Source organism: Hippocampus zosterae, chromosome 15, assembly GCF_025434085.1.
Source record: "Hippocampus zosterae strain Florida chromosome 15, ASM2543408v3, whole genome shotgun sequence".
NCBI lineage: Eukaryota > Metazoa > Chordata > Actinopteri > Syngnathiformes > Syngnathidae > Hippocampus > Hippocampus zosterae.
In genome coordinates, this window is record NC_067465.1 from 6,210,649 (window position 1) to 6,238,370 (window position 27,722).

At 46.6% G+C, this 27,722-nt stretch overlaps 4 protein-coding genes across 5 annotated transcripts; 1 reads left to right on the forward strand and 3 right to left on the reverse strand.

Moving 5' to 3' along the window:
• Nucleotides 1-23: 23 nt before the first annotated feature.
• LOC127587620 (ankyrin repeat domain-containing protein 33B-like) lies at nucleotides 24-7,249 on the reverse strand. Its single transcript, XM_052046091.1, has 5 exons — nucleotides 5,422-7,249; nucleotides 3,952-4,081; nucleotides 1,779-1,919; nucleotides 1,517-1,680; nucleotides 24-671 (listed from the first exon to the last, which is right to left on the reverse strand). The coding sequence occupies exons 1-5, from the start codon at nucleotides 5,878-5,880 to the stop codon at nucleotides 24-26; spliced, it is 1,542 nt and encodes a 513-aa protein (XP_051902051.1). The 5' UTR covers nucleotides 5,881-7,249.
• Nucleotides 1,911-27,715, forward strand: LOC127587619 (cysteine-rich secretory protein LCCL domain-containing 1-like). 2 transcript variants are annotated; one of them, XM_052046089.1, is made up of 15 exons: nucleotides 1,911-3,662; nucleotides 20,132-20,439; nucleotides 21,743-21,861; nucleotides 22,070-22,202; nucleotides 22,933-23,048; nucleotides 23,938-24,038; nucleotides 24,970-25,140; nucleotides 25,229-25,289; nucleotides 25,390-25,456; nucleotides 25,566-25,696; nucleotides 25,785-25,828; nucleotides 25,916-25,988; nucleotides 26,404-26,473; nucleotides 26,666-26,799; nucleotides 26,933-27,715. In XM_052046089.1, exons 1-15 carry the CDS (start codon nucleotides 3,647-3,649, stop codon nucleotides 26,982-26,984), a joined length of 1,596 nt encoding a protein of 531 aa, XP_051902049.1. In that variant the 5' UTR covers nucleotides 1,911-3,646; the 3' UTR covers nucleotides 26,985-27,715. The 2 variants fall into 2 exon arrangements, with proteins under 2 accessions (XP_051902049.1, XP_051902050.1); XM_052046090.1 differs by lacking the exon at nucleotides 1,911-3,662 and adding an exon at nucleotides 19,078-19,297.
• Nucleotides 7,894-9,898, reverse strand: atpsckmt (fATP synthase c subunit lysine N-methyltransferase). The gene is made up of 4 exons (XM_052046096.1): nucleotides 9,449-9,898; nucleotides 8,954-9,091; nucleotides 8,509-8,559; nucleotides 7,894-8,432 (listed from the first exon to the last, which is right to left on the reverse strand). The coding sequence occupies exons 1-4, from the start codon at nucleotides 9,719-9,721 to the stop codon at nucleotides 8,211-8,213; spliced, it is 684 nt and encodes a 227-aa protein (XP_051902056.1). The 5' UTR covers nucleotides 9,722-9,898; the 3' UTR covers nucleotides 7,894-8,210.
• Nucleotides 10,040-17,876, reverse strand: LOC127587617 (neuropilin and tolloid-like protein 1). The gene is made up of 10 exons (XM_052046088.1): nucleotides 17,524-17,876; nucleotides 17,280-17,345; nucleotides 16,131-16,265; nucleotides 15,819-16,067; nucleotides 12,931-12,972; nucleotides 12,617-12,744; nucleotides 12,157-12,385; nucleotides 11,758-11,871; nucleotides 11,522-11,666; nucleotides 10,040-11,145 (listed from the first exon to the last, which is right to left on the reverse strand). The coding sequence occupies exons 1-10, from the start codon at nucleotides 17,549-17,551 to the stop codon at nucleotides 10,614-10,616; spliced, it is 1,668 nt and encodes a 555-aa protein (XP_051902048.1). The 5' UTR covers nucleotides 17,552-17,876; the 3' UTR covers nucleotides 10,040-10,613.
• Nucleotides 27,716-27,722: the final 7 nt, after the last annotated feature.

Sequence of the window (27,722 nt, forward strand, 5' to 3'; positions counted from 1 at the left end):
AAGGAATGCGGTCGAATGCCGTCTCATCTTCGCCTCGTCGGTGGTAACAGTCTCTCTTCCTTCTTTCTCTCGATTCTCTTCATCTTGTATTCCCACTTTGGGATTTGGAGCTGATGATAGCTCGGATTGCGCCGGAGCTTTTCCGGTTTAAAAGTGGGAGTCGGGGCCTTGCAGAGCCTCACTTTTGGGACCACGATGCCCGGTCGTACGCTGCTCCTCCTCAGCAAATGAAGCGGGAGGAGACTCGCCCGTCTTATGGCCACGGCGGATGCGGCGGCCACGTCGTCCAGCAATTGAAGCTGGAGGCTGGCCCGCCGATCCCTCGCCTTTGGGACCAGTTGCACCCGGGAGTTCTGGAAAAATCTCTTGTAGTGGTTCAGCCTGTCGGGGCCGAGGTGCTTTAGCTCGGCCAAGCGTTGCCTCCTGAGAATTTCCTGCACTGCGTAGCGTCGTTTTCCAACGCGCGGCGGGCTTCCCGGGCACACCGTCCGACAGGCCGTGGCGATAAATGGACTGCTGAGACCGGTGGTGATGCGGACCATGTGCTCCAGAACGCCATCGTCCACAGGGTTCACCTTATTGTTAAGGTAGAATCTGTAAGGGCAACAGGACAGAAGCTCGAGAGAACGCTTCCAGCAGGACTTTGGCTCTTCGGCTTTGGCAACAAGATCCTACAGGAGACAAGGAATACCAAAACAAAGAAAAGGTAATATTATTGTTATTTTTTGTCTTCTTGTGAAAGGAATATAAATGTCGGTCATGCTAACACGACATGGTTTTGTTGAATGAGAAGAAGCGGGCGTTAAAATGAGCTTTCAGTAAGTGCTGCGAATTCCACAAATGGCCACTTTCAGATCTTTACAACGTGTAAAATGCCTTGAAACTCCATTGTGCGTTAGAATTTAGGGTGGTACCATTTCAGGTTTCTATTTTGTAAAAAAAAATACTATTTCAGGCCCGGTAGTCCAGTGGTTAGCACGTCGGCTTCACAGTGCAGAGGTACCGGGTTCGATTCCAGCTGCGGCCTCCCTGTGTGGGGTTTGCATGTTCTCCCCGGGCCTGCGTGGGTTTTCTCCGGGTGCTCCGGTTTCCTCCCACATTCCAAAAATATGCATGGCAGGCTGATTGAACACTCTAAATTGTCCCAAGGTGTGAGTGTGAGCGTGGATGGTTGTTCGTCTCTGTGTGCCCTGCGATTGGCTGGCAACCGATTCAGGGTGTCCCCCGCCTACTGCCCGGAGACGGCTGGGGTGGGCTCCAGCACCCCCCGCGACCCTAGTGAGGATCAAGCGGTACGGAAGATGAATGAATGAATGAAATTAAACTAAGTGTTGACAACTTGAAAATTAGACTAAATCGGAACAAGATTTAAATGCGAATCAGTGAAACGGGCTGCGCACGAGAGGCCAAAACCTTTTATTGGTCACAGGATCGGGAAGTCACGTACAGGTAAGGACATGGGCACGCTAGCCTCCAAGCGTATTTTATGGCCACATAACAAGACAACAATGCTCACCTCCAGCAAGGGCCACTCCAGGCTGAAGGAATCGCAGAACTGCTCAGCGCACGGCCTCATCATGACCTGATACATCAGGTAAGCCGTCTCATAGCGACCGGTGAAGAGAGCCCATTCCCGCGGGGTCATCCCGCGGCCGTTATCTCTGGCTTGCATGTCACCTCCTGGAAATATTGGGGTCAACGTGGAAGCCGCCCGCATCGATTCCGCATGCGTCTTGAAAAGAGGCATGGTTTACATTGTAGTAGTACTTGTAGTTTACCAGCCAGCATGAGCGCTCGACACGTTTCGGCCCGACCCTGCATCGCGGCCTTCATTAAAGCTGTGAAACCGTGACAGTTCCTCCTCTCAAGATCGAGCCCGGGGAAGTAGTTCAGCAGGTAGTGAGAAATGAACACGTGACCTGCACGCAACACAAAAGGAGCATTTGGGACCAAAAAAAAAAAAAAAAGTGCGGTACACTCGTATGCCTAAATAGCCACCACGATAATCAACATGGTTGCCTTGTGACAATGACAGAGCTGCCCCCCTGCTGCTTCCGCTTCACCTGCGGTCATTGGAGTGCAATGAGAAGCGGAAGTGTGTTGAAATAAAGAATTGAGTTTGAAACCTGTGCGGACACCTTTCGCCATCGCTGGTGAGTCTTGAAGAAAGTTTTCTTTTTATACTCGGCTCACCTGTGGTGTTGCTTTTCTTTGTCACAAACGGGGATCAATAACTGTTTTAATGAAGCAGAAAATGAGTACGTCGCGGACCCCGGTGAGTCGTTCATCACTCTTAGCGGATGAAAGGCGCGTCTGCTACGCCGACTGCATCTTTATGGAATCTCCCGCTTTGGAAAATGTGATGATTGAAAATGCGAAGCACCGTACAGCATATCATGTCTCATTCTTAAAAGCCTCAGACTCAATCCCCTGCAGTAAAGGATTCCTCTTTAAATAATGCATGAGTGAAGGAAGGGAAATAGTCATCGCAGAGATTAATGCAAATGGAGTCGTTTCTTCCTGGATTGAGAAATCCTGAAAGCATCCCTGATGTCGTTTTTCAATTCTGTGAGAACATTTGTATGAGTGACAAGGTTTTTTGACGCTAAATTACACATTCTAAAGGTATGACTGACAATCATCACAAAAAGACATTTTGGAATTATAAATGGTAACAATATTATTGCCCATTAGTGCATTGAGAATTTTTTTTTTTTTTTCACAGAACACAGTCCAACGTAAATGCTCGTGGGGCCACAATTTTTCATCAGTGCTTTTGAAGAACCAGAAAGGACTTACACTTCTTGACTGGTGACTACCAGGGAAAAAAATGTTGTCCAATCACATTTATTTTGAAATTCCCCAATCTATGTGACGTCATTGGACTACTGCAAGACATTTTTGAAATCCCACTACATTTTTTAAACGGGCTCAAATACACTTAAAACAACTCAAACAACACTTTCACGTGTTCATAAGAGTCTTATTATTAAAATGCCAACAGCATTTCAAGACAAAATGTGTTTGATTAAAAAGTATTGCTTTTCCTCTTCCCATTGAGGGAAGCCATTTTCTTACTTTTTCTAACCCCTACAAATTTGGTATCATTGGAAAGCACTGAATGTCCTATTTAGAGTAGCAAAGGGAGTTAATGCGATTGGAGGCACTGGGTGGGAGATATTTAGGTTCATAAATGTCCTCGACAGAGGACAAATTTGAACCACTGGTAGTAAAGAGGATATGTGCCCGTTTAATGTATTTCATTTTCCACGATCCAAACTCTAACAACGAAATGAGTGTTCCCCGCACACTGGGCCACTTAGGACCGGGCATCGGCAGCCCCCGCAATTGAGGAAAAAATATGGATATTTATTCTCCGAGGATATTTAATTTTGAAAAAGGACCGGGTTTTCCGCATGGCATCTGTCAATGATGAACTCTTGACTCGTCTTTCAAGATGGCAATTATGTCAGGTGCGTTTTGCAAACATTCAACCGACAAGCTAGCAGAATGAGTGAAAACGGACGTCTTTGGAACGTTTCCTTCCTACGGGGACAAGACTGGGACAGCATAAGTCAGGAGAGCAACATGCAACAAAAAGTGCGGTACACATATCGCAACAAGCCCGATATGCGGCGATCGGCTCATGAGTTCACGTTCGGGTGAGTAGTACATTTTCGTACACTTTACATTTGTTCTGTGGTGCGTTCAGGAGGACGCTGCTCATGTACTTACATGACATCCAAATGTGGCTTGGCGTTTGTTGTCATAGGTGTAAACTATTCCAATTTTTGTCTTGCTCGTATCATGAATGCACTTCATATTTGTTCTGTGGTGTCTGTTGCATGTTTAATAGCGGCCATGATCATTCGCGACTGATGAATGATATTCTAACGATCACCCCCCAACACACCCCTGATTTTGAGCATTGTTGTGAAGCGTTGTGTTTACCCGCTTGCGCTGCCGTAATAAGGGCCGTGTTGCCCTCGTTATCCTGCCAGTTGACGTCAATGTGAGGACACTGGGCGAGGGCGATGACCACATCCACGTAGCCATAGTAACACGCTACGATCAGCGCAGACTGAAACAAAAAGATGAATGAGGGGTCACTTTTCACAATATGTGCAGAGTGGTGTACACCGACCTTTGTCCTGTAAAGAAGACTCTTTTATGAACATAAATGCTTGTTGCGGTCATGGAATGGTCACGTACTGTTCCAGGCGCAGACGAATGAAATGCTCCTGGTGTATTTTGTTCTCAAAGAAATAGCCAGACCACGAAAAACCGTGGCCAGCTTGTAAATCTTTGGCTAAAATGCATTGTGCGTATTGCCGGCGTCGATCTGAATCCTTACTTCCAAAAGCCTCCCTTTTTAGGAGACCCCGCCAAAGCGTTTGTTTAACCATTAGCATTGTTTTATCAGAGATCGCAAGCCATATTGATATTTTCAACACTTCACATTGGCCAATAATGGAAAAAAAATACCACCCCGTATGGACAACAAATCATGATTAATTGACAAATGACTGATTAAAAAAAATAACATCTGAAACAAATCAAGATTCTTTGTCATTCTCTTTAAATAGCATGATGGCTTGAAACTAAAAACTGGGTCTTTACTGGTGTCCAAAATACGGCCTGCGGTGCAGATGGGATTCGGCTGCTGTTGATAAAGAGCCACATACATAAAAATTGAAGGATGAAATGGCCACTTTAAAGTACGTCCACTTTAAGAAACGCACTCAAGCAATTCTCTATTGTTCGAATTGTTCATCAGCTTTCTGTTGAAGGTGTTGAGGCAAATAGTGGAGGAATTTTTTGGGGTGGCCAGCAGCACTCTGTCTCACAAAATGGTTCCCGCTCTGCACTTAAGAGTGTTTTGAAAAGTCATTGTGCCATTCTTTAACTCATAAAGGTTTATTTGTATCTTGGACTATCGAGTCACGTAATGGGGGGGCGGGGGGGATAGTGTTTGTCGCGGAACACACTTCGAATAGTTTGCCTGAACTTGGGTCCAGCCTGCACAAAATGCCAGCATTTGCTGACGGCCCGCTGCGATAATTTTCTCTCAACCTGTCGATTCTGAATGACATGTATTTTGTTCCTTATTTTTGTGGTCCTAAACCTGTGAGAGATCTCTCAGCAAGTTCAGTGTGTGTGTGTGTGTGTGTGTGTGTGTGTGTGTTCTCCATTAGCCGGGGATCAGGTCAGTGACTTAGCAAGCCTGTTAACAGCTGAGCCCGTGGCCAAGCTGCTTCTTGGATGTGTCACTTCACAGCGGACACTCCCCATCTGTTGCTTGGGGATTAACCCAATGCGCTGACCCTCCCCCACCACCACCAAATGCCAATTGGGATGCCATCGTAGTTCCCCGTTTGCCACGTCACAACACACAAAGACGGTCGACAGGGCGCCCCTTACTCTTCTGTTGCGGTCCGTCTCCTGCACTTCTTCCTCGGTCAGTCCTTGTCTGATCATGATCTTGACGATGACGGTGTTGTTGTTGCAGCAGGCCTTGAAGAAGGATATCGGCTCCGGGCTCCCGCGACACGGCGAGCGCAGACCGTCCGATCCCACGCTAGCGTCGAGCGGGTAGAAAGAATCGTCGGACGCGACGCTCCTCGTGTCCGAGTTATCCGACAGAGACTCAAAGTCCAATTCCTCAAACTCCTGGAAGATGTCGTCCTCGTCTTCCCAATAATTTTGCGTGTAATCCCCTCGGGCCTCGTCAGATTCCTCCCCATCTTGGCGGTCCTCGTCGACCTCGGTGAAGGACATGACGGGTGTGTCCAAAGCAATTGCGCCCGGTCCCGTTGCTCCGCCGACTCCATTCTCCTGGGGTCTTCCAACGTCACCTTCGTGCTCTGTTACTGAAACCATTGAATCCTCCCCTCCCCCCACTCACTCGTCGTTTGAATGACAGTCGGAAACCGGGGCATCTCTACGATGACCTAGAGTTTACATCCTTTGCCGCTCGCACTGAGTCGAGTCCAAAATATCCTCTCGGGTTCGTTTCGGTGACCGGATGTCATAATGCGAGGCCACCGTGCATGCTAGCGATCTTTTGTCGACGTCTCGGAAATATCCTCAAGTTGAAATCGAGGCGGCAACGCTTGCCTCAAGTCTCTCGGCAGAGTTGGAAAAAGTCCCCGTCTCCCATGGATTCCTAAAGATCGGCGTCCATGTCCCCTTTGGAAAACGCCAAGCGTGGTTGTGCCGCGGCGTCGGCTAACATCCGTGGAAATTCCGAGATGCTGCCCGTTTGTACACGGAGCGCGCAATTGCCTTGCGAGGAAGGATTCAAAGCGGCCAGCAAGAGCTCTGAGTTGGTGCTTCCTCATGGAGACGCACTGGACTTATTTTGAGAACAGTCAGCAGTGGGAAGCGAGATTTCCTCCTCAACTGACGTACGATAATCCCTTTAGTTGCTCTCTGTCGCCCGCCTTAGCGCTTCGCCCAGTCAGTCGGGGCTCTGCGTGAAAAGTCCAATTCAGCCATCCAAGATGAGCGACTCTATATTGGCCATTCATGATTTCAACGCCCGTGTATCGTAATGTATCGTCACCCAGATTAGTTTTCGGAGATGGTTTTGCTATAGTGAAAAAAAATGGCAGCCGTTTTCTTTGCAAAGATTTACATTGGAGGCCGTTCTGACTTTCGCACAGACCTTGTTTCAAGTTAATATTCTCGTAATCTGTTCTTGGCTTCACAGAGTGAAAGACTGTGTGAAGAGGGGGGGGAAAGGTAATTGGATTCGGCAGAAATAGCACATCTTGTTTCCTGGTATAGGCCTCGCCGTAGACGGGACGTTATTTTTTTTTCACGATTTGAAAGTGCACGCTCTGGCTTTTTGGAATAGTTGCTTTGAGTGAAATGTTGGACACCAATAAATGGCCATCGTTTCTCTATGCTCGTCTGTTGGCATTAGGGGCACGTTTGGTATAAGGAGGAGCATATCCCAGATGATTTGGAGGCGAGAGGGAGGGATACACAATGAGTTGAGACGCAACGACCCCTCAAACTTGCATTCGCACCTTCAGATAATTTGGAGTCTTCAATCAACCTGACTTAACATCGATGAAACGGAGGCCAAATTTGAACGCGTGTGTGATTTGCCTTCACTGAGCGCTTGTAAAAATGCCATTGAACTAATGCAGGTCACGTCACAGGGTCAAGGGGGATTTTACACATTGACCTTCTCTTCCTGTAATCCGTCATTCAACGCCGCCCCTCCTGGTCTGGTCCGCTTTTGGCAAAGTAGGCTCATTTTGTTGTTGTTGGTTTGGGTTTTTTTTTCACATCTGAATCTTTGAAGACAGTGTTTGATCGTTTTATGCCATGTTACTGCACGTTTTGTTACATAGCATCATGAGTTGCAGGAAGTGTCGATTTGACTCGGTATTCTCATTAAAAACTGCAGTAAGCCAAAAGTCGATGCAAGCGATTGCGATTCTTCCCACCAACGCTCACAGGTCATGTTTCCTTTTGTGCTGAAGCTTGGGCGATTAAAAGAAAAGGTTGTTGTGAAGGGGGTGAGTGAAACTGTAAGTTTTCATGGGGCTATCAGAACGTGAGATGTTTACAGTTATTTAACTTAACAGCGTTTGGGGCACTTTTATTTTTGACACATCTACCTTCCTCTGCGGTGTCCATCTTGATCGCTTGTTCCACAGCTTCAGTCAGTCTGTCAACGATCATTTGACACTAATTGGAGCGCATTTCGTCTGAGAGTGATGCGACTTTTGGATCCGATATCACACATCGTTTTCACCTAATGGAAAAAAACGGCCAGAGGCGAGGACGCACTCCGTGCAACGATTGTCGATTCCGTCTTCTTACCACTAGAGGGCGCCCACGTGTCGTTGGTCAACTGAGCCGAGCGGTCGTCAAATCAGAATCAGAATCATCTTTATTGGCCAAGTATGTAGAACACACAAGGAATTTGTCACCGGTATAACACGCTGCATTATTATCATCGTAAACAAGGACATGACAAATAGGTGTGGAAGTATCCAAGTCCTTCTCAAGAACAAGACGAACCAAGACATGGCAATTGAAATCCCTTTTGAGCATTTATTTCTGAGCACTGTTTTCCTTTTTTAATCTTTCCTCGATTCCAGTGAAATAACTTTTAAAATAATGATCTATCTCAAGGATGCAGCATTTGGCGATCTTCCGATAGTTTGCAGACCAGGTCACCGCATCTCCCTTTACAGATGTGATTCTGCAGTGTCCGCGTTTTCCGAGGTTGTTTTCTTCACTGCGCCACGGTACTCGAGGGATTTAAATGATCCGGCGTTGTACACCCACACGGTGTCAACACCCTCCCCTGTGGTATGCTCGGGAACCCAGTTGGGAAAGGGGAATCGGCAGGCGACCACCTTAGCGGAGCTTGGCAACTCGCTTCCCAGCTTCAGCTCCAATTTGTCCATCTGGAAACGGGATCGCATTTTAGTCATACTTTTGAAACGTCCTCAAGCAAATTTCATGGTGCGTGCGCTGAATTACCATTTGAGGGACGCCAAAAATAACAACGTTGGAGTACTGCGCAAAGCTGACCTAGAAAATAATAAATTCAAAAAATGATGATCACAGGTTTTCTGACTGTACTGAATATGATCATTTGGGATCATGTGTTCTTGGAGCAAAAGTCAAGTCAAACGTTTTCTTTACAATAATATATTTTTTTCCACCACAAGTGTGAAAAGGGTGACGTCACTACACATTGACATCAAGACATAGCAAGAACAGAGCGGATATAGCTCGGCAGTTTCCATGATGCCTGTTCGGACTGGCAAAAGGAATCCACCACCCCTGTGAATCCAAATTAAATTCCATTCAAAGTTGGCATTTTTTATTGACGCGTTTACATGGAGCACTTTGAGTCATTCGGTTTCTTCAAATCGGACTACTGGAGTCCAAGTAAACCCGCCTCGTGCCATCAAACACTGACCTTCCATAAGTCACAGATGTGGAAGGAAGTGGAAAGGTGGACTCCCTCGCGCCAGGCTTTGTAGCGGGAATACCACACCAGCCAGGGGTTCAACTCAAAGCCTGACGCCAGAAAGCCGTGCCTTGCTGCGGCTATCACCTATGCAAGAGGAAGAAGCAATGCGTCAAAGTACTGTCAAGGCAACTGTGTTGCAGCATTTTCACATTGCTTGACTAGGATTCATTTCTGGTGTTTTTGTGCAACCGGGGATAGGCACGACAAATTGATTAGTGTATTATTAGAAACCTGAGTTGTGTGGAATTATTCATCGGTTAAGTGTATAATGAACATTGAGTCACTTTTCCGCAATTGACTCCCTGTCATTTCTCACTTCCCTATACACTATTTATAACTGATTACTGTTGACAATTTGTGCACCGGTCTTCTCAGTACTGCACGGTTGTTGTTCCTCCCCCCCTTAAGCCAAAAATATCCACAAGAAGTGACTGCACTTACTATTCTCCCATCTCCACTTCCAATATCTACCAGGGTCCCAGACCTGGTTCGCAGTGCATTGAGGACATTCTCCACCTGTTTGGTGGTCGCGGGGACAAACGGGAGGCAAATTTTCCTCAATGCGGGGGCGACAAAGGGCGTAGCCACAGCGTAGAGGGCAACAAGCGAGCCCCCGACCAAAGCCGTTACGACAAGACCCAGTCGACTTCTGCTTCTACTCTCGATCGCGACCGATTGTCCGGCTGTCCCCGTAAAAAGCGTCTCTTCAGACATAATGGGCTTTTGACCAATGCATGATAACGACTCAAAACGTGATAAATAAAATGCTACCCCACTCGGTTAAAATACGCGGCGCGTATTTATATAATGATCATCATTCCACCGTCGTTTCCACATAATTGGAAAGTCCACTTTGGCCGTTGCAGCGCCATAATAAGTCCGACTTGGTTTGCGGTGTCGAATTTGTGGAATGTCCACTTTAGCCGTTGCAGCGCCATAATAAGTCCGACTTGGTTTGTGGTGCTTGAAAAAAGGTTCCACTCTGCTGCTTTTTAGCTTGACAACACACAAAACGAAACGTACGTACACGGCGAATATGGATGCATTTGTTTGTTATGAATGTACAATAACGAACAAATAAAAGGAAAAGGATGCACTACTGTACAAAAAATATATATACCACCATTAAACACAAACCGATAAATACTGTACTTCTCTTCAATTCACCACCCAAAAAATATGATTTAAATCAGTGTTTTAACAGTAATGTACAATATGTGGACGTATTTTGCTCTTATCCGTTGTCCTTCATTTGAATATGGGAAAAAAGCTTTGCTCTGAACGGTAGTACTGTAGTGTCTTGTGGCGTCTGAAGGTTCATAGCGATATAATATACTTTTTTGCTTGCTAATCTTTTTTTTTTCTTCAAATGTTTGTTGATGGCAAATAAAGAAATACATTTCTAGTCGTAAAACCGCTTAGTGTCAAACAGACCACAGACTCCTTTTGACCTATGTTATGCATAAAACTGCGGAACATTTGGATTCAAAGGGCTTGGGACCTTTTTAATGACAAATTATCACAAGGTAGGGTTTTACTCTCATGAGTCCAATAGCCAGATCAATTTCTTGTGCAGATGTGAGGATTACATTGTGGTTTTTCCATCTTAGAAATCATTTGACAATGTACGGTGAACAGTGTGGTCAAGCCCTGGCATGCCATGATGGATCTGATGGTGGTGAATGTGATGCCCGCTGGTTGTTGGGCCCTCATAGATCATGAAATCATCAGCCTCTCGGTAGCCTTCGCCCCCATCCTGAGAATAGCTGTGCTTCATAGCTAAGATGTTTCTGTGGCCGGTCGGGGTCGTGTGGTGGGAGAGCCGTGATGCCTGCTGGCTCCCCAGCCCCGGTGGTCGCTGGGGCGCCAGTGCCCCGCCCTCGGGATCATTAGCGGCCTCTCTCAAGCTCAGGTTGCTGCGGCTACCCTGGACACTGCCGTGCATGCTTCCCTGCTGTGAACCACAGTGGTGGTCGCGAATGCATTTGGAGGAGGATCGATGCAGTTTGTGGGATTTCTCAAATTCGTCGCCCATTGCAGCATCAGTCAGGTCCCCTGAGGGGACGTGTCGTAAAGTGCAGAGCTCATAGTGAGGAGGCTCAAGCCCTGGATGGAGGAGGGCATTGTCGATGTCATCTCTGGGGATGAAAGCAGACGTGGGCGTTTCCATCAGACGGTCACGAGGTCTGTCAGTCTGTCACTGTTTCTGTCGGTATTTTAGCCCAACCCACTACGATTTGGCCCAGAGTTTTCTAAGTTCCCTCCCACAATAATGCAAATGCCACTCCCCCCCCCCCCCCCCACGCCCCAATTCTACCTGTGCAAAGTAGGAAAATACCAAATTACCAAATGAAAGAAAACTCCACCCATGTGCGCAGTTCAACTGCACTTTGCATTAGACTTGCACCGGGCTCTAAAATGGGGACCATATTGTTTTTTTGAAACTGATAACATGCATCCAAAATAATATCATCACTCCAGTTTCATAAGAAGTTTGTATAAAAATGCACAAACCTGCGGATGATGTATTTCTTGCGTGGCTGTTTGACCTGGATGATGACAGAGATGATGAGCAGGATGACAACCAGGCCACAGGTCACGGCAATGATCGTGATGTTGGTGTTATCCAGAGAGTCCAAAATGCTGGGTTTCCTTTTCTCTAGTATCACAGGCAACGTGGAATACCATTATCTTCGGTTCGGCAACAGCCACGTGATGAAAATACATGAGCTGGGAACAGTTGCGTGTACCTTTACAGTGATTCTCATCCCACGGATACACACAGTTCTGGATGCCGTTGCAAACCAGGGTGTGATTGATGCACATGTTGCTGTGGCAAAAGAAAGTATCTCCTTCGCACGGCGCTGGGAACGAAAAGGCACACGTACGGTGGTTACATATTTGTTGTGCGCACCTGTAATGGTGTAGAGTGGTCACTTTTGGTAACTGGCATTTTCCCACTCATCTGGGACTGAGTTCCAGGGGGCTGTACCTGTGACCTTGTTCTTTTGGTTGCTATTACAAAGCCTGCGATTGTTCAACACACACACACACACACACAAAAATCTCTGTGGCGCCGAGACCGGTGCCACAGCAGTCCAATACGGGGATCTTCACTGTGGATGTTATCAAGTGAGGGAGTCACTTACGGTCAAGGAAAGTGGTGAAGAGGATCTTGAATTTGCTTTTCCTGCTTCCCTCATCTGCCCAGAGCCTTACCACACCCAAAGAGGATGTCAGCATCACGTCATTCGCCACCGTCGAGCAGAATTTATTCTTCAAGTGCTCCACCGAACTGCTGCCATCATAAATGGCAACAAAGTTACGCTTGCATTCATTGGAGTTGTGCATCTCATACTCCAGAAAGCGCATGTAGATCTGCGGATGGGATGATGAATATACTTTTAGTGTGTAAAGTTGCCCAGACGAATCCTGCTCACACGACCGTTAGCACGAACATTTATAGATGTAAAATCATGAGCGTGCATTACAGTCTAAACATGTCTATTGTGTGTATACATGATGAAAAAAACAGATTTTATGAGACATGAAGTGTCATGGCAAAAGAGGTGAACCGCAATGAGCCAGGTCAATCTCCCATTTCCAGACCTTGGCTCTCGGTGGGGCCAGCACGTACCACCTGCAGTCCACGGCCTCTGTTGGCAAGGCCCGCTTCTCCCTGGTTATCTGAGTCGATTCCACAAAGCCTTCTGGACCACTCAGCTCAAACTCGCAAACTGTGGAGAATAGCATTTAAAAAAAAAAATTGGTGACACTAAAAAGCTCCTCATTTCTCCTCATTACTCTGGTTTGGACGACTCTTGTCATGTTTGACGAATGGACACACCTTACGCATGCATGCGTTTTCAATGAAGCACACATGGCACGCTACTTCCAAAATATGATATTGGTGCAATACTCACACGGCAATGCTGGCAATTGGCCCAAACCTTTGAACTCGGGGTCTAAACAAAGAAAAAAAAATAGATGCATTTAAGCGCATAAACAAAAGTTACATCCATCCGTTTTCAAGAGCGCTTATCTCGATGAGGGTCGTGGGGAGTTGCCGGAGCCTGTTCCAGCTGACTTGGCGAGGGAGGCGGACTACCCCCCTGAACCGGTCGCGAGTCAGTCGCAGGCCACCTATAGAGACTCGCGACCAATCACTGAGTGGGAACCCATCCCACGCTGTCTACAATAACAATACTTAGTGGACTTTTTATTATTATTATTTCTACTCCACATTTTATTGAAGTTGTTTTCCTTGACATCTCCCTTTTTTTTTACAGTGCAGTTGCAAGCGCAATTCCTGTACGTGACAAGAGTCCATCGCCCAGGCATGCCTACTTGTGCATCTAGAGCAAGATTGATATGAGCAGCTGTAAAATTACCATCGACTCCGAATGCCCTCATTTAAGTTTTGCGGAAATGAATATTGCCGAGCCACGCCCCCATGCTGTGTCCTCAACCTTTGTGCTGATGAATCGACTTGCTCGCTGGATTATAAACCCTGATTTACCGTCTTAGTTTTTATTAATCCTCTCATGTTTCTTACCCGTTTCTGCTTCGGGGTTGGAGAGATTATTCACATTCAGCCCTATTGACGGAAGTATGTGTCGGGGGTTGGGGGGGGGGTCGTACAACAATGCATTGGCAATACACGGAAGCATTTGAGCTCCATCTTTCTCTACTGTTTTCAACTGTTTTCCATCTTTGGGAATCGCACAAACGACACATTTGAGTGTGTGTCGCCGAGCGTTTCCCAGAAATTGCAACAATGATAAATAACCAAATCTGTTTGGCGAAAATGTTCAAAAGAAAAAGAAAAAGGCTCCATCACAGAAACAGTTTTGAGTGTTCCATCAGCCTGCCATGCATGTTTTTGAAATGTGGAATGAGGAAACACCCGGGGAAAAGCCACACCAGCACGGGGAGAACATGCAAACACAGAACAGAAAGCCCGAAGTCGGAATCGAACCCCACGCCTCCACACTGTGAGGCCGACACCCGAACCAGTGGACCACGGGGCCAACTGGTTCTTTTCTAAGAATAAAGCAGACAGTTTAAGGTTTTAGGGAGGGGGGGTCGCAAATTGTAAGGTTCCATTTAAGTCTAGTGCGAGTTTTAAAACCTTGATTGGCATTCAGGATAAATGATTGCCCATCTCTGATAGGTCGCATTAGACGGATAATCATTCGGCGTGCAAGACGTGTTCAATTTAATGAAAACAGATGGGAAAGCAAACCTCCTCATCTGCCTTATCGGGGCAAATATCCTCTTAAAGAGGGGGGCCATGCGCCAGTCAGTATCTCGCATCTTGATCGGCGGACGCTTGCTTGATTGTCATGTCAAATCCCATCGACAAGAAGGGCATATTTTCATCAGAAAAATACGTCTGCACTAACAGAAGGAGGCGGATTAAACTTTGATTGTCATCATTGCGGGTGGCCTACAAAATCTGCTGTCCATAAAGCCTCGGCCGCAGTCCGGCTTAAGCTGATGCTGCGGCTCAGTGCTGACAAGCTATATTCCCTTGAAGACAAACTTTCATTAACCACCGTGCGTGCGCGCGCGTGTGTGTGTGTGTGTGTGCGCGCGTGTCTTCCCACATCCCCCTGCCAACTGCAATTTCCTGCAACATGCGCCCTCATAACCAACTGGCTAACACAATATTTAAAAGGGGGTTCTTAATGAGTGCAGGATATTAAAAATAAATAAACGAGAATATTTTCAGTTAATAAAATGACACCATAAAATCAGAGGCCGACAATTTACTGAGGGGAATTAACGCCCTGCCTACCCGCTGGTGCGTGGCGTTAATTAAAAAGAGAGGGAGAGCTTTTCAAGGCTGTGTCAAAGTCACAGAGCATTAATTGACTGCAGTCGGATGCCAAGAAAAGGAGCGCAGTGCTTAGAATTGAACCCGTCGAAAATCATCACAAAAAACACTTGCGAGCCAACGAGTCGGCGCTTCTTCCTTTCTGAACGACACGCAGAGACGTTCCTGAACCAAGACAAATACGTGCTGACCTGTCATCATTTCAGGTCATAGAAACTTGCAGCTTTAATTGAGGAGGGTACATTTAAAAAAAAAAAAAAGTTGTTTTATCACATTGTCAACTCTGCCAATGGGAAGTCTCGGTTGAGCCCGGTCCCCTTTTTTTGAAAGTGAGAGACAATTTCAGCCAATTTGCTTCCGTTTGCCAGACGTGTTTCTGAAACCGTGTGCGCCATGCCCCCGGAAGTACAACAAAGTGCGTACCGGGTCAATCGGTAGCGTTGCTAGGCAACCGAGGGGAATCCCGCGCTGTACGTTTTATTCATGAGCAAGGTCGTGGCGGCGGTTAGCTTCCCACGTTTTGTCGCTACAAAGGCCTTCTTACTACGTTGTGGGGAAAAATCTGGTCATTATCATCAAGTTGACATGATCAAAGGCGTTGTTGGAAACAAAATCAAGCAAATGGAAAATGAACAGGAACTTTGAAATGTGAACGTTATCGCGGTGAAAACGTCAACGGGGTACACGTTGAAACAAGGTTTGGCTGTATTTGTAAAAAAAAGTGACGGAATTCTCATCGTATCCCACATTTTGAATACATTTCAGACGATGTCTCAAACCGGAGTCCGCGAATAGCAAAGTCATCCGTTTCCGATTTGATGACCGAGTGGTGTTAACCCCATTCTGGCATTCTGCTTTTCACACTGTCTACGAACTTGCAGTAGCTTTTTTTTCGACACCTTTGCCGTCAATTCTTTTTTCAACATGAGTCCGGTGAATTTGTTTCAAGCGTAAGGCTCCGACGAGACCCACCTGGCGTGAAATTGTACCGGGCTGAGAAGCCGATAGCCTCCAACTCGCCATCGGCCACAAACTTGATGTACAGGTACCTCCCGCTGGAGCGAACGTACGTGGGGCTCTCCCGGCCGCAGTAGCGTCCGATGATGGGCGAGAAGCCAAAGGGCCCGTCGCGGACCTCGATGTGATCAAACTTGCAATCCCACGATGGCTCGATGGAATACTTTTCATCAAAAAACAAGTCGATGCACTGGCGGGGAGAAGCTGGAGGAAAAAAAAGCGTCATTCACTCAAGAGTGCCGGCAGACTTGATGTCCAAAGGCTCACCTTCTATAATGTAGATGCATTCCCTCTCTGGTGGGTATTTCTCTGGGTAGTTGGGTGAGGTGAAATGGCCTCCCTCGGGCTCCTTGACCCAGGCCCCACACTGCCCTGACGGTGTCACGCCAGAGTTGTTGGTCACTAGGCAACAACGGCACAATTTCAAGCTTGCTGTTGAAGCGAGATTGCTTTTATTGTTCATTGACACAACTTCCGGATGCACCAGAGTGACCCACGTGTTAGATATTCACCAAGTGACGATCAGTTGCAACTGCAAAATGTGCGCATTCACGTCAGGGTTTGTTCCAGGTTGGAAATGTTTGCAAAACGTCCGCCGCATGTTTGCCAAGTTTTGGTCATTTTTCTTGTGGCCAGTAAATTTCCAACATATTTAAAATTCACCCGTGACACGAAAAATCATGGAGAACACTTGCAACAAGTAGAACAAACAATGACGTACTCTGACGAGAATGCAAAATCCGCCTTTACGAGCACTCGCAAATGTTCGCCGCTCGGTGAGATAGGGGCTTAAATGATTAAAAAAATACACACACACACACAAACGGCTCAGGGCAACAACGAGGCAAAAAACATGGTGTGTTGATGTGAACTGGGGGCCGCAAAATATCATCCTGTGGACAGCAAGAGGCCCCCGGGTCGCAGGTTTGAAACCACTGCACTCCATGCTATTCACGAAGGGCAGGGGTGTCAAACAAATTTTTGTCATGGCCCACATTGGAGTTAGCGTTTTCTTTATGACTGTGAAACCATATTAAAAGAACTTTAAACTATTTAAGTTACAGCAATTAAGGGTTTGATAACAAGAATATCAATAACTCTCATTTAATACATATGAGAATTTGAAATTTCAGCAGAGGATTTAGCAAGCACCATGAAAGTTGTTTGCTTTGCTTTCGCCGGCCATATAAAATAACGCGGCCAGCCAGATCTGGCGCCCCTGGGCGTTGATTCTGACATTCAGACAACAGCTACAAATTGCCCATGAAAGTGTCGTAAATGGTGACGTGATGAGCACATACTTTTGCGCACCCAATGAAGAATTGAAAAAGAACTCCTTTCCAAAAGAGCTCTCGAACAAAACCCGCAAGTAATCTTTGACCGATCATATGAGTTGTCATTGTGCAAAAGGCATACCTTGAGTTTTTGTTTTGGTGGCTGTGGCCCCCGTCAACTCGGGCGCGATCAAATATGTTGCAAAAGCTGGTGGAAGGAAAACAGAGGGCTTATAGTCAGGAGAACGTACGCTTTTGGGACGTATCAAACACAGCACCAAAAGATGGAACGAAAATATGACACGGAGAACGTAGACGGCAGTCATTTTAAAATAATTGGAAAATGCATTCAGGTCGGTGTAAGGAAAAATGTCAAACCTACTCACCAATGAACAGCAGAAGTTGGAACGCCATTTATTTCCCGTGTATTTCCAACTCTCACAACTATGTCCCTCAATTGTCACATCCTGTCGTTAGGAGGAAAAAAAAAAGACTCTTCTGCACACGCTGCAAATTGTTCTCCAAATGGGTAAAATCTGACCACAAAATAGCTTGCCATCGTCGCTCCCTCAGCTCAAGGATTAAACCTCCTGGCAATTACTAACCTTCCTATGTTTTTGCTCCACCGTTATTTTTTAAATCCTCTTAGAGGCAACTGTCATTGGCAGAAGTAGATAGGTCAAGGCAAGTGGCTGTTTTCATGCGTTGTTCTCGAGCTCGCTATCTGGCCGGCATCTATGGAGCTTGGAAAAACTTGCAAGTTGTTTGATTTGTTGGTCAAACGCCACGTCATTTTCCAGATTATTTTGCTTTCTCAAAGTCTTTAAAATGGATGCCCAGATATTTGGGACGTTTTGTTTGGATTCACACTGGCACACTCGTGATATGAATTGTTTCAGCCTCACTGACAGGAGACGATGAGAACGGCTTGCTCTGAATTGCATTGAATTCAATTCCACGTTCTGTAATTCACATTCAGTTGACCATCCTGTGGGGTGGAGTCGATTCAAACTCCAATTCATCCACAGAAGTGAATTCTGAAAGTGAGACTTTTGCACAGCCTGCTGGAAATTGGACCTCTTGAGATTCAGCAAAATCAATTCAGTATTTGTACTAAAGTGCAATTGTCTGACTGTCCAGAAGGTGGCACCAAAGTACCTGTCAAGCATTGAAACATGAGGGGAGTTAATGAAAGTTATTGATCTAGTTGAAATAAGAATAAATTATGGTTTTCTTGTTGTTTTAGCAAGCATTCCGAATTTCCCGTCACTGCGGTATTTTATTTGTTGCCTTAAAAAACTATTTTTGTCCGACTGTACTGGTCAGAAAGAGCCAATGTGCCTGATAGAAATAGAGGAGACATTTCTGCATCTCTAAAAATGTATTTCCATGTTTTAAAGGGTTATATGACTTGATGAAAACCACTGTCTCATTCTCCTTTACGCTTCAAAGTTATGAATCGGGCACGCTAAGTTCAACGCCGTACTATCATTTGGTTGTTTGTATGAGCTTCTGAGTGTTTTTCATTAATATATACTGTATATATTTTTTAATCTCATATTAATGATTTTAACTTCATCTTTCTCGCGTGGGTGTTATAAGCCTGCATAGCGTTCAAATGTACGTACAATAGCTACTCGGCTGACAGCTCCACCGTCTGGGAGGCCAACGTTTGCTTTTCTTTTTCTTATCTGACATTGTCTCAATGCTTTGCGATGAAATATCGGTGTCATTTCTTTTGCGATCGCAAACGGTGTGACGCCACACGTGAACTGAATCGACCCGTGAGTAAAAGGAAAAACCCTGCCAGTGAGTGCGCGGGTCCGTCCGTGCGGTGTGAGTCGTGGGTGGTCACGCGCGCCGGGCTGGGGGCCAAGCGAGTTGGGGGTGGGGGGGAGTGGCCCACTGTGATGAGCGTTACTATGGGCAAACTTGGCATATAAGTGCAACATGAGCGGTGGGCTCTCGCAGCCAGCGCGATACTGCGTGACGTGAGGAATTCAACAGGTCCCTATAGACGTTTCTCAGCCTCCGAGTGTGGAGGTGGCGTGCGTGCAATTTGAAAAGCGCAACCCGCTGCTTTGACATGGACAACCCAACGGATTACAGAATATAGTCCATCAACCTTTGGAATCTGGGAGCGATTGACTGATTTGAAAGGTAAACATGCTCTTTAAATTGCACCTCTGCATTCTCATTGGGTCTTAACGTCTAAAAGGGTGGAGGATGGCGTCTGTGTTATGGTCATGCTTGAATCCATTTTTTTTCCCCCTCCCAAATCTGCGGATGTCACTGTGAGCACACGTAATACAGTGAGCTGCTCATGGCCTGCAAATCTCTCCTCGTGGCACAGTGGTCCTACTGTAAGGAGGCGAGTGATGCTCTGACCTGCTGATGCACTCCCGACTCCTTCAGAGCTGTAACAGCCTCACACTTTGAAGTGAACTTTTCTATACACCGTGGTACTCGCGCATGAGAAATGATTTGTGGTGACTCGGTACCACTGGCAAACTTTTCAATTGATAAATGATTGAAATCATACAAAACGTATTGAAACAAATGTCCATTTCTCAACAGCCTGCAGCGGTGCCCCCGCCAGCCTTTCATGGGGGTAGAACCAAAGTTGTTCCTTTCTAAAGATCATCAGTTTTGACTGATCCTGACAGAAACAATCGTATACATTCATCATTTTAATAGCTGTTGTGGTTACAGTGGACAAGGTACAGAGATGCCCAACTTGGTGAACAGCTCCAAACTGCAAACGACACAATGGCATTTTACTGAGTGAACTCAATTTCCCGCAGCACTGATTGGACAAGCAATGTCATGTGATCATCTACAGCCAGCGATGGCCGAGCGGGCGTATCGTAACTAATTGACCGGTTGAGTCGGTGTGTCGGTGGCAGAGGCTCCGTCGAACCCCTGAGACCGATTCATCGAACCCATGTTAAGAAGCACTGCTCTAAATCCATTCTCTATTTTCTTTTTTTACAGGCGAGCAAGAGAAGATATTCGGCGCCGGTGTTTTCTGCAACATGACGCAGCCTCTTGCTTTTCCTGGGTGGTTTCGGGCAGCGAGCCTGTGCTTATGTTTGGCCCACGCCGTCACATCTGCGGTCCTCACCAACGCCACACGACTGGAGTCCATCCTAGACAAGTACAGCGACAAAGATGGAGAGTGGTGGAAGGCCAGAACGAGAGGGAAGAGGGCCATCAGCGAGGGGGACATGCATCTCATCCTGGATCTACACAACAAGTTGCGTGGTCAGGTCCACCCTCCGGCCTCCAACATGGAGTACATGGTAATCGGTGCATCTCACTTCTAATGATGTGTGCTCTTCTTTGAGATGATATCTTTTGGGCTCATTCGAAATCATCATTTTCCGATTCACCGAACGCTACGGGTTCGATCGAACCACTGAGCTAGATCATGGACATTTTTTTTCAGTGTATTTCCTCACGAGGGGCACGGGTGTGCCGGAGCTCGTCCCATCTGACTTTGGGCAGCAGGCTGGGGACACTCTGAACGGGTTGCCAGCCCATCATAGGGCACGCATAGACGAATGATCATTGTTGCTCGCACTCATGCACCCGAGGGTCAATTTTGAGTGTTCCATTAACATGCTCCGGACTACCCGGAGAAAAGCCACACAGACACGGGAAGAACATGCAAACTCCACACACCCCAAATTGGACCACGGTTATCGTGCGCTGTAGAGGAATCGTGATTGTGTCGATACGGATGACACTTTTTCATTCTTATATCCCTGCATGTCACTTTTTGACCTGATTAAACCCGCCCCGGCCCTCGTTGCTTTTCTTACTCTTTGCCTCCCTCCCCATCCATCCCAGCCCACTCCAAACCCAATGTTATCGTTCGTTTGATCCTCCATGCATCTCATTTGGGGTGCCACAGCGGTGAATCTATTTCAAGTCGCTCAAACTTTTTCCATTTGAAGTGCGGGCCATGTTAGTATAAATGTCCGTGATGTACACTAATCCACTGTGTCTTGAGTGCGGGATGCTATTTATGACAGATGATAACGATGTGGTTGGGGAGGGAACTGCAAGGGCCAAGTTCTTGGTTTTCATTGGGTCTTGGTGTCTTTGCACACAGTTTGAGACCTGGCGCTAAATCGTCTGCAGAAAGTACCTTTTATCGCGCAGGCAGTGGTCAGCTTGACAGATTGAGAATCCAATATTAACACAAGCACAAATACGTAATCCATTTTCTCATCCACTTTTTCGGGGGGTTCTGGAGCCTCTTGCAACTGCTTTCGGGCGGGGTACACCCTGAACCGGTTGCCAGCCCATCGCAGGGCACACATATACGACCAACCATCCGCACTCACACTCACACCTCGGGACAAGTTCATTTAAGCTGCCATGCCTGTTTTTGGAATGCGGGAGGAAACCGGAATACCCGTAGAAAAGCCACACCAGCAAGGGCAGAAGATTCAAACGCCACACGGGAGGTCCAGAGCCGGAATCGAACCCTGCACCTCCGCACTGTGAGGCAGACGGGCTAACCAGTCGCCCAGCGGGCCGGCTTTATTATCTGCGATTGAATTCAACCGACTGGCGATTGGCGTTTGTGTTTACCAGGTGTGGGATTACGAGTTAGAGAGAAGCGCCGAGCACTGGGCCCACACCTGCCGATGGGAACATGGACCAAGCTACATGTTGACTCAAATAGGCCAGAACCTTGGCGCGCACTGGGGCAGGTGTGTATGTCCCAATCCGACAGAAGATGTCACTTTTCTTCTTTGGCTTTCTATATCAGATTTTTACTTTGTGTCCAGCACTTTAAATGTGCTCTGTAAAAAAAAAAAAAAAAAAAAAAAGAGAGAGAAAATCCTAGAATTTGCTTTTTCATTCACTCATTTTTTTGTTTGTTTGTTTTTTTTTTTCTCCTCTTCCCCATCCGCTCAGGGACCGCCCTCCCACTTACCACGTGCAGGCTTGGTATGATGAAGTGAGGTACTACAGCTACCCTTACTCTCAGGAGTGTAACCCACACTGCCCTTTTCGATGTTCGGGACCCGTTTGCACTCACTACACTCAGGTGATGACCGTCACATTTGCATGCCTTTCAGACTCTATTTGGTCCTCACCACAGCTCCTTGGATGACACGAATTAGGAATCCAATCGAGTTGTAAAAATGTTGGCACGAGCTGTGGGTTACTCCGGTGTTTTTTTTTTTTGTTGCATTCCATAAATCCCCCAAACTACAAATTTGTTGAATTAAATCAACAAAAATACGGCCGGAAATATAACTTAAAACATTTGCAAACGGGATTTATTTAGCCTCGTTTTGACTGCATTTGTGTGAGGTCCTGTGTGTTTTTCTTGTGTATTTCTCTGTACTGTACTCTCTAATTTCCCCAGCCTCCTCTTGACCAGAGAACCTTTTTTGCGCCCCCCCCCCCTCCAAAAAAAAGGAGAAAAATGTTGGATTCACGAAGTAGCTACTCATGGGCTTTTATTTATTTTGGCTGTCTAAACGTCCTTTCGGCTTAAATGCTGGTGGAGCTATACTGGGAGTCAAAACAAAACAGAAGACTGGAAGACTGTGCCACTCCAAGAGTCCAGCAATGCTGGATGTGAACTATTCAGAAATTAGACCCATATGTGACAGATGGTCCACGTGTTGTTTCTCATCATCCGCGATCAATCACCCGACAACAAGATGGGCGCATGGCATCGTGCGCCAATACCGTTGGATACTTGAGACAAAGTTTCAAACATTTAAGCCAAACGTGTTTGCTGTGTTTGTATGTCTTTTATTTTCTAGTTGGTGTGGGCCACAAGCAATCGCATTGGCTGCGCCATCAACGTGTGTTACAACATGAACGTGTGGGGAATGATCTGGGCAAAAGCTGTCTATCTGGTCTGCAACTACTCACCACCGTATGTTTTTTTTTTTTTTTAAATTCTGAAATCGGACGCATCTGGATTTCCGTGCCGGTGCTAGCCTCAGAAAAAAAAAAAAAGCCAAAGACTAAAACTGAGTTTGAAGACGAGTTTGAAAGATGGGCGGCGAGGGGTTGCCGAACATTCATCAACGGAAAAGGCTCCATTGCCTCAGAGCCTCCACTTAGTCCTCAGTACCTCTAATAGTATCTGCTCTACAGACTTGAAGCACCGGGCAGGGCGCTCAGACCAATAAGGGGGGGGGGGGGGGGGGAGCTATTTCAAGACTTGAAAAGAAATCATAGGATCTTAAAAAGTAGAAGGAGCCAGTGAAGGGATGCCAGGGAAGGAGTTATGTGCTCCCTCTTAGGAGTACCAGTCGAGAGGTGAGCAGCGGCATTGTGGACCAAATGGAGACGCTTCATGGAGGATTGGCCGACTCCAAAGTGAAGTGGATTTCAATAATCCAGCCGGGATGTGACGAAAGCATGAATCAGTGTCTCAGAGAAAGGCGAGGCTTGACTTCAGCCAGCTGCTGGATTTAACAACGGCACCAATTTGCATTCATTGAAATTCAAGGAATTCAGTGGCCCTCCAGGTCTTGATTTCCTCCAGACAGGATCAAAGTGGCCTCAATGATAGAAGGAAATCCCATGTTTCCTTACTTTGAGTGACAGCGAATCAAAGCGTTTGCGCCAAGCTGCTTTCATTTGCGAAAATACCAGAACCTAGTCTAGCCTGCCCCTGCGCACATTTAGAGCACACCTCACACGCCCAAGTAGGGCCCAAGATTCAATTTTGAAAACGATAAGTAGGAGATTATTTTGCACCACATTTATGTCTGTATAATTACTCAATATATATTTATTTATTTGTTTGTTTTTAGGGGGAACTGGTGGGGCCATGCGCCTTACAAGTATGGCGCTCCATGCTCTGCTTGTCCTGCCAGCTATGCTGGAGGATGCCGGGACAATCTGTGCTACAAAGGTGGGCTAATCAGGAGATTGTTTAAAGGGGTGTCAATTTTCCACCATTACCCAAAAAAGTTCCATGGGGGATTTTTTTTTTTATATGCATTCTTAATTTAACTAAGAATTAGTTTATTCAACTTAATTTATGAATTGTTTGTTCATCAACTGTAATTCATTGAATTAGGAATTAAATGGTGAATTTAAGCGGCCCGGTAGTCCAGTGGTTAAGACGTCGGCTTCACAGTGCAGAGGTGCCGGGTTCGATTCCAGCTCCGGCCTCCCTGTGTGGAGTTTGCATGTTCTCCCCGGGCCTGCGTGGGTTTTCTCCGGGTGCTCCGGTTTCCTCCCACATTCCAAAAATATGCATGGCAGGCTGATTGAACACTCTAAATTGTCCCTAGGTGTGAGTGTGAGCGTGGATGGTTGTTCGTCTATGTGTGCCCTGCGATTGGCTGGCAACCGATTCAGGGTGTCCCCCGCCTACTGCCCGGAGACGGCTGGGATGGGCTCCAGCACCCCCCGCGACCCTAGTGAGGATCAAGCGGTACGGAAGATGAATGAATGAATGGTGAATTAAAAAAAAATAACATACTGTAGCAAATTTGGTCATGAGGAAAAATTACAGGGGGGGGGGGGTCAGCTGAAATTGATCTGACATTAATTTTAACCAAGATTTTACGACATGACGTTTTACTACGACTGCATTTTTAAGACCTCTGCTATAGACTCAACTGCAATCTTGGTTAACTCGTAAATTCACATCTCCACTTATTCCTGTTGATCCCCATTGGAAGATTCCAAACTGAATTATGGCATTTTACCCCGCTAGCACTTGAATAAAGCAATCCGGAACTATGGATGAACGTACAAGAAAAAGCCCAACTCTATCATACACAATTTAACTTCAGCAGCAAAAGTCCTACGTCATGTGCCAACTCCGTTTTCAGACGGAGGTGTTGACAGGCGCCCCGCTCCAGAGACCGAGGAGACCAACTACATTGAACCGGAGCCGGATGCAGTGCGAGAGCTGGAGGCCCAACCCAGGGCCCGAGATCCGGACCGCTCACCACCTTCTGAGGACATGGAGAGAAAACAGGTCATCAGCACCGAGCAGATGTGTAAGCAACGATTCCTGTGACTGAAAGATGAAGTCATGCAGGCATTGCGGCAGATGTCATCTTAACTCGCCGTCTTGTGTTTTTTCAGGCCAGCAGATGGACTGCGACACCAAGCTGAGAGATCGCTGCAAAGGAACGACATGTAACAGGTGCAGGCGGAGGAATCGGCAACTCATTGGCCGCCGTTCGCACTGAAGAGTTAAAAAAATAATAATCATAAGACGGACTACCGTTTGATCCTACCCATAGATATGAGTGTCCACCCGGCTGCTTTGACGGACACGGAAAAGTAGTTGGGACGACGTCGTACGACATGGTAAGTGATCGCCCACAATGATGGAGCCGCTTGCACTGTAACAGTCGCGTTTGGTGGGAGGTCATCTTCACGGTTGGAATGTGCGTGGTCTGGTGTGTCAACAACCCAGCAATCCAGCGTGTGTGGAGCCGCCTTGCACGCCGGTGTTATCGACAATGATGGAGGATGGTTGGATGTGACGAGACTGGGTCGAAAACAACAATTCACCAAATCGTACAAGAACGGCATTCAGTCCATTGGGTACGTTTCCGAATGACTCGCCAAAAGCAGCCGCTTGTTTTTCTGTTGTGTTGCCGTGCGCACTCCGACATTTTCTTTCATCTCGCAGGAAGAATAGAAGTGCAAATTCCTTTAAAGTACAGTCTGTGCCTGGTAGGAACCACTTGTATAAAACACGGTTCTCTGAAACAACTTTCCATTTTGTCATTTTGCTGTACTTTTTTTTTTTTTTTCTCCCAGTCAAGGCAGTAGCATGTGACACCACCGTAGCGCTGTTCTGTCCCTTTAAGAAACCAGTGCGACACTGTCCAAGGTAACCTGTGGGCGTTTTTTTTTTCTTCTTTTTTAAATCTACAAATGCCTGACTCAAATATGCGTAAATACACGGTTAGATGTATGTCATCTGTAAACGCCGGGCTTTTTGATTGGCCGTATCTTCACATGTGACTTTTGCCGCCGTCCTGCCGTACACGTTGGCGTGCAGGAAGCGCACTTCATTTTTGCAGTCATTCCAATTTAAAGAATCTTGAATGAACGGTACTTTGCCATGGGTCAATGGTGGATGTGGACCGTCTCCGAAACACACAAAAAGTCCCATGAGAGAAAAGAGCCGCTCGAGAGGCTGGATGTTCATGACGTTATTGTGAAAGCAGGACGGAAGAGGTTCCGCCAGTGTTTCTCCTCCGATCGTGAAACCTGCCATTTGATGATGTTGTCTTTTGCTTTAGGTTGTATTGTCCCAAGAATTGCCTTGGCGGGAGTCAGGCCAGAGTGATCGGAAGTAAATATTACGCTGACGTAAGTTCTTCAGAATGCCAATCGGGACGCTCCAATATAAAGTGCGAAAGCGTACAGTATAAAACGACAAATGTCGTGTGACAGAATGAATGTCGTGTTCCATCCAATGATTGACCGCTTCATGCAAGATTCTAGCCTAACAGGAAGAATGGGATGAATTGTTTCAAACGCGTTTGCCATATCCCCTTTCAGAAATCAAGTATCTGCCGAGCGGCCCTTCATGCCGGAGTCATCCAGAATGAAGCCGGAGGTTACATCGATGTGATGCCGGTGGACCGCAGGAGGCAGTACAGCGGCACTTCTCAAAACGGCATCACCTCAGAAAGGTAGCGACTCCACCGCACCAGGCGGTTTTCCTTTGCGTGTCTCATGTGTAGTTTTTAATGTAAAGATCATCAGAAAATGTCCGGCTTCAGCCTCGCCCTCATCCGTTTATCCTTCCCTCGTGCCTTTTTGCAGCTTACGTAACCCGACGGGAGGAAAAGCCTTCCGAGTGTTTGCTGTCATTTGAAATGGAAGCGTCGCAAACGGATCCAAGGACAGAACTCTTCACTCACTCAAGATATCAAGCTTTCCTACGAAGGAACAATCACTTTTCTCCGGCATTGATACGAACGGTGTCACAGGTCTCAACGCAACTAAAATCACGTCATTGATAGCTTGGCCAAAGAGGTTGACGAATGACCCCGCGAGTGCTCCAGTAAGGCGTTCTATAATACCGCCCGCAGTTCGGGAGCCTTGCTGTGTCCATGCATTGCTTCGCCACGCTGCCCACACAGTTCCTGATAATGGACTTTCAATTCCAAAAGGCCACAAAACAATTCTGCAGCCATTTTAACTTGGGCGAAAATCCAGCGCTTCAAAGACCCGCCGTGCCTAACTATGAAGACGAGTTGTGAATGATTGAGCGTCTTCATTTGTCGTGCTGCTTGAGCTACTGAGCTTTTTAAATTCGGACTGTGCAGCTCAAGCAGTCAAGTTTGTCAAATCCGCTTCTACTTGTGTGCCGTTCAAGTTAACCGATAAATATACGGTCTGTCCACAAAGACTCTACATTTCGCACAATTTTTTTTAGGTCGTTTTCATTCTAATAATCCGTCACACTCTACATCATCTCATGAAATCGCAGAATGTTTTTGTGGAAACGCCGTCGATATAGACCGTCCCCGTGACCAATGACTTATTCTTGTTGTAGGCGGCGACAGACGGTATTCATTGGCATCATTTGCTTCACTTTACAAGCTACATA

Excerpts from the sequence above, each read along its gene's own strand:
- LOC127587619 (XM_052046089.1), top strand. Across the intron at positions 23,049-23,937 it reads GTCTGCAACTACTCACCACC|GGGGAACTGGTGGGGCCATG; the intron begins GTATGTTTTTTT and ends GTTTGTTTTTAG. Across the intron at positions 25,290-25,389 it reads AAAGGAACGACATGTAACAG|ATATGAGTGTCCACCCGGCT; the intron begins GTGCAGGCGGAG and ends TCCTACCCATAG.
- LOC127587620 (XM_052046091.1), bottom strand. The coding sequence starts at position 5,880 with ATGGTTTCAGTAACAGAGCACGAAGGTGACGTTGGAAGACCCCAGGAG. Across the intron at positions 1,920-3,951 it reads TATTACGGCAGCGCAAGCGG|GTCACGTGTTCATTTCTCAC; the intron begins GTAAACACAACG and ends TGTTGCGTGCAG. Across the intron at positions 672-1,516 it reads TGGAGTGGCCCTTGCTGGAG|GATCTTGTTGCCAAAGCCGA; the intron begins GTGAGCATTGTT and ends TGTCTCCTGTAG.
- atpsckmt (XM_052046096.1), bottom strand. The coding sequence starts at position 9,721 with ATGTCTGAAGAGACGCTTTTTACGGGGACAGCCGGACAATCGGTCGCG. Across the intron at positions 9,092-9,448 it reads GAAGTGGAGATGGGAGAATA|GTGATAGCCGCAGCAAGGCA; the intron begins GTAAGTGCAGTC and ends CCTCTTGCATAG. Across the intron at positions 8,560-8,953 it reads ACATCTGTGACTTATGGAAG|GTCAGCTTTGCGCAGTACTC; the intron begins GTCAGTGTTTGA and ends ATTATTTTCTAG.
- LOC127587617 (XM_052046088.1), bottom strand. The coding sequence starts at position 17,551 with ATGGCGTTCCAACTTCTGCTGTTCATTG. Across the intron at positions 16,266-17,279 it reads CACCAAAACAAAAACTCAAG|TGACCAACAACTCTGGCGTG; the intron begins GTATGCCTTTTG and ends GTTGTTGCCTAG. Across the intron at positions 11,872-12,156 it reads CTTCACCACTTTCCTTGACC|CGCCGTGCGAAGGAGATACT; the intron begins GTAAGTGACTCC and ends TTTCGTTCCCAG.